The sequence below is a fragment of the Populus nigra genome, chromosome 10 (assembly GCF_951802175.1).
Source record: "Populus nigra chromosome 10, ddPopNigr1.1, whole genome shotgun sequence".
NCBI classification, from domain to species: Eukaryota; Viridiplantae; Streptophyta; class Magnoliopsida; order Malpighiales; family Salicaceae; genus Populus; species Populus nigra.
Genome location: NC_084861.1, coordinates 15,711,136 through 15,720,546, shown reverse-complemented (window position 1 = coordinate 15,720,546; position 9,411 = coordinate 15,711,136). Strand labels below are relative to the sequence as shown.

The 9,411-nt window shown below is 36.5% G+C and overlaps 2 protein-coding genes across 4 annotated transcripts; both read left to right on the top strand.

The window, feature by feature from the left end:
- The first annotated feature begins 2,102 nt into the window (after window positions 1-2,102).
- On the top strand, window positions 2,103-6,721 carry LOC133704787 (ACT domain-containing protein ACR12-like). 3 transcript variants are annotated; one of them, XM_062129778.1, is made up of 11 exons: window positions 2,103-2,349; window positions 2,763-2,820; window positions 3,664-3,786; window positions 4,506-4,600; window positions 4,710-4,794; window positions 4,979-5,038; window positions 5,718-5,773; window positions 5,897-6,002; window positions 6,108-6,176; window positions 6,432-6,502; window positions 6,603-6,721. In XM_062129778.1, the coding sequence occupies exons 1-10, from the start codon at window positions 2,162-2,164 to the stop codon at window positions 6,492-6,494; spliced, it is 903 nt and encodes a 300-aa protein (XP_061985762.1). In that variant the 5' UTR covers window positions 2,103-2,161; the 3' UTR covers window positions 6,495-6,502; window positions 6,603-6,721. The 3 variants fall into 3 exon arrangements, with proteins under 3 accessions (XP_061985762.1, XP_061985764.1, XP_061985761.1); XM_062129780.1 differs by having other exon boundaries at window positions 3,676-3,786; window positions 6,432-6,721; XM_062129777.1 differs by having other exon boundaries at window positions 6,432-6,721.
- Window positions 6,722-7,626: 905 nt separating this feature from the next.
- LOC133705934 (germin-like protein subfamily 3 member 2) lies at window positions 7,627-9,042 on the top strand. Its single transcript, XM_062131386.1, has one exon. It carries the CDS (start codon window positions 8,061-8,063, stop codon window positions 8,691-8,693), a length of 633 nt encoding a protein of 210 aa, XP_061987370.1. The 5' UTR covers window positions 7,627-8,060; the 3' UTR covers window positions 8,694-9,042.
- The last annotated feature ends 369 nt before the right edge of the window (window positions 9,043-9,411 follow it).

Genomic DNA, 9,411 nt, shown 5'->3' with positions numbered 1-9,411 from the left:
AGATAAATAAAAAGTTTTGCCGTCCGTCTCATGAATCCACTAGTAAGCGATCAGGATCAATCATGATCAACTTCACGTCAATGGTCTCTCAGCCGACACACGCTCGGAAGATTTCACAAGATAAATTTTATAGTGTTTAAATTATAAATAATAATATGATTTCGTTTTATTTATTAATATACCAAGTCATTAAAAAATACAATATAAGAGAAAAAAAAACCCTCTTTTTCAATCTTGCAGGGATAAACCTCTAATAAATTACAGCTCTCCCTCCTGCCTACAGAATCATAACCACCGTTATCCTGTGTTGTTTTTGTATTTAAAAAATATTTTTATTATTTTTTAATAATTTAAAAGGACTGATATCTAAAATATTTTTTAAAAACTAAAAAAATATATTTTAATATATTAAAAAAAACAAAAAAAAACAATAACCTTTTTCACTTTCTATGTTGTTTACAACTCTTAGTATCCAAGGATTTTCGCTCTCAGTTTCTCATACCTGAAAACAACTTGTTTACGCAGGGCACCATAACCAATGCAGGATTCTTGGATTTCATCGAAAGCCCAGAATGTGGTCGTCTCAATTGTCAGGAATGTTACAAGATGGAGATAGCTAGAAAAAGTGCTTCCTCGCAAATTAAAGACATAAATTTGTTTCTTGAAACTCGGTTCCCATGAATAAGCCTGTAGATTCGAGAACCCTTTTGTCTTGTTTGAGAAGGGAAGCCACCTTTAGATTTTCCCTTGAAATATTCAGCAATCTTAGATCTTAGAATTTCTGGTTTGGATTTTCACGATAAATACTACCAATGGATTTTTATTTTCTCTTAAAATTTCCAGCAGTCCTGGGGAGGGAGGAGGGTGGTGCTGTGTGAGCTGTGATTTTTTTTGGGGTGTTTCTCTCTTGTTTTTTGTGTTCAGCGGAATGGGGGGGGGGGGGGGGATGATACGTGGCATCAATTGATGGGACAAAATTGTATCCAATGGAAAGCTACCATTTATCATGGACAGGATGTCTTGATATCAAGAGTTCACGCTATCACAGTTTTTGATAATATAATTATGGTTATTTTTTAAATAATTTTTTATATTAATAATAATTTTTTATTTTTAAAAAATTATTTTTGATATTAATATATTAAAATAATTTAAAATATACAAAATATATTAAATTTAAAAAAAAATTAATTTTTTTAAAAACATGCACCGCATTCCCAAACATATCCTACATCATTTTGGCAAAATAAAACAATTTCTTTTGTAAACTTCATTTTCGCCCCCCTCTGTATTAACAAACACTCCTCTTCCACACTTGTATTTTAAAATTTACAACATCACCCCTGTTATGGAAAATATCTCAAAATCCTGTAACACAACTTTTTTTTAGTTAGGTTACATTGCTATTATTTTCTTAAGTTTATTCAAGGTAATTTTATTAAAAAACTTATCTATGGCTCTTATAATTTGGTCAAAATTACATTTACTTGTTAATTTTTAAAAATTACAGTTTACATCTTTAATAAATATAAAATAAACTAAATTATATAATTATTTGGTATGTAATCAAAGTTCTACATACAATTTCGACTAATCTAAATATTATTCTCTTGTTTTTAACTTTCAACTCATAATAAAGTCATAAATAAGTTTGGTTAGGAATAACTTTTAACTTAAAACAAATTTTTAATATAAATTGAGTTGAAATCTTAGTTTTATTAAAAGTTAAAAGCATTCATTTTTAACTCATATCACATCTCTTCCACAAATAAGTTATTTAAATTATTTTTACCAAATAAAATTCTAATTTAAAGTTACTTAAACTTTTCTTTTCTAATTTATCCATGAAAAACAAATTTTAAATTTAAATTCAAGATCATATCTCATTTTCCACAAGTCATGTCAAACAAAACTTTCATTTATGTTTTGGAATTTTTTTATCAAATACCATAGCATAAAGAGCATACATATTAGAAGAAAAAAACAAAGCCTGGCCGACTCATTTACACGCACAATCCTACCTGGCGTCATCACCCTCTCGTAGGCCCCACCAAAATGACGCCACCCACAGTCATGCAAATTAACCTCCACTACCCCCTCACCATCTTCAACAAACGCCTTAAAAAAGGCGCTCTCTCTCTCTCTCTCTCTAAAAACTTCCATGGCCCTCTCTAACAGTCTCCTCTGCTCTTCTTCTTCTTCACTCTCTCAAATTCACTACGGATATAGGGATTTCAATAACTCTCCTCAAGTCTTTTCTCCGCCTGAACGGTCCTCTCTCGCTTTCTCTCCGATTCGTAACAGGTTTTCCGAGCTCGGAAATGGAATGATCGGTCTCTCCAAGAAAAAGTAAGCTAAATAAACCTCCGGTCTTCTTTTCTTCTCTTCTCAGATATGCTGACACTCTTTCCGAGTATCCGTTACTTGCCTAGCTTGATTTATTGATTGTCAGTTCTTGCTCTGCTTATACTCGTTACTATTTTATTTTATTATATCAAGATTTTCGCTGTCTGCTTGGTTGCTGAGAAATGTCGAGATTTGTTTTTCCAAAAAAATATGAAGTTACTATTTTTTTAATTGTTTATATAAATAAAAAATTAAAAATAAGTGATACTGGATATTTTTATCAGCTCTGTTGCTCTCTTTTTTTTTAATAGCGTAGTGTTTTGTAAAAAAATATGAAAATAAAATAATCTTATAAGTTTTTTTTTTATTTTTATGTTATGACTCTCGTTGCTTATCGATGATTGGCTGGTATGCAGGAACATTGTACATGCTTCCGCCAATGATCTGAATGCATCAGCAAGTTCAACCTCATTGGTCAGTTACTTTTTTCCTCCTTGCCATTTCGTTGCTTACACTATAAACATTTTTATGCAGCGTGCCATCAAATTTAGTGTCGTCGATTTTATTGTCGATGGCTCCGAGATGTTTCTGACTGGAAAATCAGTGATGCTGTCCTGTCCTGTACGGTTAGTTTACAGTTTTTCCGTTTAAAAAAAGTCCAAAACGACCTAGACCGGGTTTAGCAATGAGCCGGGTCAAACCACCTAAACCGCAACCGGAGCCTTGGGCTGGATTGACCCTCGGGTAGAGTCTAATAACTATGGTTTTTCCTGCATGGGGCTCATAGAAGAAGTGTTCGATGAAGGCATTTTTAAATGGTTTTGGAGGTCGAGTCATTACTCATTTTGGGGGTTAATTTTGAAATTCTGATCTTTATTTGACGAGTCATTGGGTAATTTAAGAGCATGGTCTAATAGTTTTGTCGGCAGTTCATCACAACCAGGAGTTTTTGTTTTGTATTTTTTACTTTAAGTGTATGTGCCAATTGTCATTTAGCTTATGAGCCCGTGGGTACCGAGGTTCCACTAGCGGCACTTCCTAGTGTTTCAGTGATTTTAACTTTCCTGAATTTATTTCAACTCGGACCCGTTGACACTTGGACTCTGCTGTCCAACTGAGATGGTCATGATACAGTTACTGTAGATTGTAGAAAGAGTTTAATATCAGATTTTTCATGCCTGCACGTGTGTGTGTTTGTGAACGAAACATTTGACATTGAGAAATTGACTTAGACATGTTAATTATTGGTAGGAGAAATGTGTGCACTCAATGGCTTTACAATTTTCTGCGAAATTTACAAGTTAACAGTAATTGCAGAAACCTGAACAGGATGCTGATGGTGTTCCCATTCCAGTCGTTCTGATAGATCAAGATTCAGATTCTGAATCAACAATCGTACAACTTAGCTTTGGAGATCGTCTCGGAGCTCTTATTGATACTGTGAGTAGTTTTTCAACTGACCCATTCCTCTCTGTTCTTGAAAATTTTTAGCCTTGTCGCCCGCATGCTTGAAAATGAAAGTTCAGGCTATACAAAAGATGGCCAGCCCTCCCTTTACTCCAAATCCACCACCCATCACATGGTTGGCCTTTTGATTATCTCTGATTCAATGAAGGGCCAGCTTTCTTATTCTTATACATGAAATGGGGGTTGTCGCTTTGAAGTGTGAAAATCTTGGAAGGGGAGGTGGCCAGAAGCAGCATCTTTGCTCAATATGCCAATGGAGATTTGGTTCTGAAGCAGAGTTATTTTCATAGATATTGAAACCAGAGTTAGTATATATCAGAATTCATCAAGGAGATGTGCTGTGATTGCCCCAATGGTGGAATATATATCAAGGCAAAGCCATTGCGTGTTGTTAGTCTCGTGTATTTAGGGCCGTTAGAAGGGTGATCTGCATGTGGTATTAACCCCCCAAAATGCCTGCATATGATGGCTATTTTCATGAAGTAAACCTATGCATCTTCCTTCATCTGGTATCTGATGTGCTGCTCTAGTCCAGCATTAATTAGAAGTGGTCTTGATTGTGGGTCAAAATTCTTCTCGTGAAGATTTTGGAGCTAAACAAATTTCCCTTTAAATATGATCATAGCATAATCATTACATGCTCAGAAATATTTGTAGTTTTTGTAACTTGGTTTATTTTTATTGTAGGACAGATGAATGCCCTGAAAGATTTGGGGTTGGATGTGGCAAAGGGAACTGTTCTCACTGAAGGACCAGTCAAACAAACTAAGTTTTTCATTACACGATTGTAAGTTTGTATTAACATATTTCTTGCCCTTTTACATGATCAGAGATTACCCTGTGGTCATATTTTACTGGAAGTCTTGGCATTTAGGGATCGATATTGGTTGTTTCAGAGACTCTGGTCGCAAGGTTGAAGATCCCGATATGCTAGAGAGAATTCGACTTACCATCATCAACAATCTTTTGAAGTACCATCCAGTATGTGTACTGAATTCATACCCTGGTCTATCACTTCCTCTTCTTCTTCTTCATCTTCTTCCTTTATTTTTAATTTTTAATTTTTATTTTTGCCTGTTGCGGGTAGATATTAGAGAAATTTCTGTTCTATTTTCTTAACGTTTCTCATGGCAATGAATTACTTTTTGGTTTCCTTTCTTGTTAGGAATCTAGTGAGAGACTTGCTATGGGTGAGGCTTTTGGAATAAAAGCTCCAGAGAAAAAGGTGCTTCTATATCTCTCTCTGTGTCTGTGCATGTGCGTTTATGCCCCTGTGTGCAATTATATATGAGAGCTCCCGGGGAGCAGGTGACATAATGAAAGCTTCTTTTAGCTCACTGAACTTCTCATCGTGTTGATTTGGTTTAATTTATCCTCATCTGATCGTCTATACTTTGGATATTTGCTTTATGGAGACCTGTCTGCATGCTCCGACAACTGATGACTGTTGCATATATATTCTAAAAATTGTCATATTTTTTCATGGAGAGCCAATTGAAGCGCAAAGCTTCTGGTTTGTGCATCTGTTGTTGCTTTGATGTTTATAACTTGCCTGCATTTTGAGTATCTGTTATGGTGTGCCTTGAATTATTTCCTAGAACATATTGCTGTTCAACTATTGAACTGGAGAGTCTTCATCCTTTCTGATTGCAGTCAGCATATGCTATCATGTTAAGTTGTACAGATGCTTCTCTTATTTTAGTTGATTGATATGGTGTTGATGCTTCTGTCAGGTTTGGTTATTGCATTAATTGAAGTATATATTCTATTGGATCTCCACCATTAGCATCTATAACAATTTTATTTTTTTTGACATATAGCCGCTCCTAGAACAGTAGACGTCTTGCATGTGCTATTGTAGACTATAAAATTTGAATTTATGCTTGTGATTTCTTTTATGGCAGCTTGATGTTGATATTGCAACTCATGTTCATGTCAAAGAAGATGGGCCTAAGAGGAGGTTTGCTGCTGTTCAGAATTGATTAGTATTATAATTCACAAGTTATACGTTCTTCTTGTTTTAATTTTCTTCTTCAATAACCTACCATTTGCGGACATAAAATCAAAGGTTCTTTTTTATCAGCTTGCTTTGTGTCGAGACAGCAGATCGACCTGGATTGCTTGTGGAAATCATCAAAATCATTGCTGATGTTAATATTGATGTTGAATCCGCAGAGATCGAGACAGAGGTCTCTCTCTCTCTCTCTCTCTCTCCAACGTGATAACCCACATTCCATCAAGTGAATATTAGTTTCGCTTTCTTTTCTATATTACTTATCTTTGTCATCTCACAGGGATTAATTGCCAAAGACAAATTCCATGTCAGCTACGGAGGGGCAGCATTGAACAGTTCCTTGTCACAGGTAATTAGTCGAATGCCAACTATGGTTCTTTGATCAATTATAAACAATGTTCATGGGCTATATATGGACTCCCAGTTCCCCTTGCTAGCTTTCCTACAATGGGAAAGTGAATCCTATGTGCTGCATCTTATACAGGAACATGCTGTATCTTTACAGAATTAGATTACTTTAAGATACCAAGCATAGTTTACTTTTTACTCTATGCGCCGTCGACCACTTTATGTCTTTTTTTTCTTCTTTTTGTTGAATCTGCAGGTGCTGGTGAACTGTTTGCGTTACTACCTTCGGAGGCCGGAAACAGATACTGAAAGCTATTAGTCTTAAGGGTACGTAAACATTCTTGATTGTAAGCACCATATAACTTTTCTTGTACCACGTTGTCTTTGAGCTCAAATCACCCGTGAATTGCACGTTTCCAAATATTAGGTGATCATATTCCAGGACGTTTGAACTTTGAAAAAGATGCTTGTAACCCTGCTGCTGCTGATCCCGAGAAAAAGGGATTAAGCCATTTACAAAGGAAAAACATGGAATGTTGAAGCCAATGATCCCGGCCTCGTTCTGCTCCCCTTTTATGTTCTTAAGCCAGTAGATGTGGTTTTACCTTGATCAAACTTTGACATGCGTACTTGCCATGTGTGGTTTGAAATGGGGCGTTCTGTGCCGATGAAGATGCACGCAAATGATAATTTTGTCTCCCACGGAACTAGATGCGTATAGGCAAATATGTGTTTGAGAAACCATGACAAATCTACACAGGACATGCAGCTCTCGGACTTCACAAAGTGAATAAATCGTAGAAATAACGCTGCATGATTAAGATTTGAAACACTGATTGCTTCTGGAAAGGAACGTGGATTAGAATCCAATCTATTGAATATATTGAAGTAAACACTAGGAGTTGCCTTTACAATGAGTTACTAATAATGAATGCGAAGCCTCTCAAGATCATCAAGTCATGTCACACGTATAACACTATTGCTCGATTAAAGGCATCTCTTTTTTTCTTTCTTTTCATCTTCCACCACGCCTCACGTATGAATCACGTTCTATCCAAAACCTGGAAGGATTTTACCTTATTTGGCTGGCCAGTTGATTTGAGAAATTTGGACAACTCGGTTCAATTACCAATTTTTTTTAATAAATCAATTGAATTCAGTACAGACCTGGTCGAGTGAACATCTATTTTATTTTATTTTTAATCTTGGATGGGCCAGTTTCCTCTCCTGATTAGGTATGATAACTAAGGATTTTACAATTATTACTCTTTTTTTTTTTTAATGTTCGGGTCGCATTCTTGAAACCTTCCTTCGAATTCGAACTCGAGAAATTATTTATTTATATTCCAAGGAAGCATGTTCTCCGGATCAGGATTCTCAGAGATAATAAGCATGTTCTCTTTGTATCATGAGCCATGTGGGGCTTTGGTTACTTTTTTGTGTGTGTTCATAAGGTAGTGGTTGGAGCACAGAATTGAAATGTCGTGACTTGGGATGTACGTTTTCTTTCGATGAATCAAAGCCTCTTAGCACAACTCATCATCCCATCTTTAACCAATCTTGGCACTAAAAAAAGCCAAAAGTAAACCCTCTTTACGATAGCCAGCTAATACTCTTTCCCTTCCTAATCAAACAAGCTTCATTGCCAAGAAAAGCTGTGAATCCACTCCAATAAGTATGTGAACAAATACCCATCCTCTGCCAGTTGTAATGAACTTGGTTTTCACTCTTGAAGGCTGAATTTCAGTGTGGCTGTGATTGAACAGTTGCCAAGTGTAAATAGTACATCTTGCTTACTGTTCTGTTGTGAAATCCATCTTTGAAGTCCCTGAAACCCTATTTCTTCCCCTGGTCCAAGAAAAGGAGTACTGTAAACATATAAACAATGTCCTTAACGGTGACAGTCTTATTTGCCGTTCTTCTTCATGGCTGTGTCACCTTGGCTTCTGACCCTGATCCGGTCCGTGACTTCTGCATAGCCAATACAGATTCCGCAACCAACATCCCATGCAAGAATTCATCAGATGCCACTGTAGAGGATTTCATATTTTCTGGGATTAAATCTCATGGGAAATTCAGCGAAGCCGGGCTAGCATCCATCCCTGTCAATGTGAATAACTTCCCAGGCCTAAACACACTAGGTGTGTCGCTTGTTCGTGCAGATTTTGAAGCTGGTGGTGTCAACGTGCCTCATTTCCATCCAAGAGCAACAGAGGTTGCATATGTGCTAGAGGGGAGAATTTATTCAGGGTTCGTCGATACACAGAACAGAGTTTTTGCTAAGGTGCTTGAAAAAGGTGAAGTCATGGTGTTTCCAAGGGGGCTAGTTCACTTCCAAATGAATGTTGGAGATAAACCAGCAACTATCCTGGGCAGTTTTAATAGCGAAAATCCAGGATTGATGAGGATTCCAACTGCAGTTTTCGGATGTGGAATCAAGGAAGAGCTTTTGGAGAAGGCTTTTGGTTTGAGTGTTAAGGACATCTCCAAGGTGAGGAAAAACTTACATTTGTGTTAGGAAGGCTGAAGGCTGTTGTTCGATTCTAAATTCACCGGATTCATAAATCTGTGCCATTCAACCTGGACCGTGCCAGTGGTAAAATAAACATTATATTGTAGCAGATTTTTTTTTCTGCTAGACTTGAATGCATGTACTTACAAGTCATTTTTTTGGCATGTCTTAGCATAATCAAGCTCATCAGTGGAGCTATTTTTTTGGTCTTGTGCAACTGAAATGTGTGGCCAGATTGCTCTTCTACATTGGATCAATGTTGGCTTCATCTTTTATGTAGTCTTACAAGTTATCCAAGTAAAAACATTGTTATCCATCATGTCCAGCAATGATGATCATCCTGTTTTGTCGGTTACGCAAAGCTATCTACTAACTTTATGCTACTGGTAATTGATCTAGATAATTTGTAGTTGCAAAAGCTAAAACAGGAGAATTTGAATCCTATGAGGACTTCGAAGTTCTCTTTTCTCTTTGGTTTCCTTTTCTTTTTCTACTTTCTGTTCAAAGTTAGGTGGTGCTTTGGATTCTATGGTTATCGATAGTCTCCCATTCTTTTTATGGCTAAGACCCCATAGAAGGTTCTGACAGTTTGCAAGCTCACATCTTGAAAATGTTCTCATCCTACTCTACCCTAGATTTGAATTTGACCTCCCTATCCCTACTTTCAATTCGGTTCAATAGATATTGCATGAAGACTCAGGACAATTGGTTTCAGAAAAAGCTG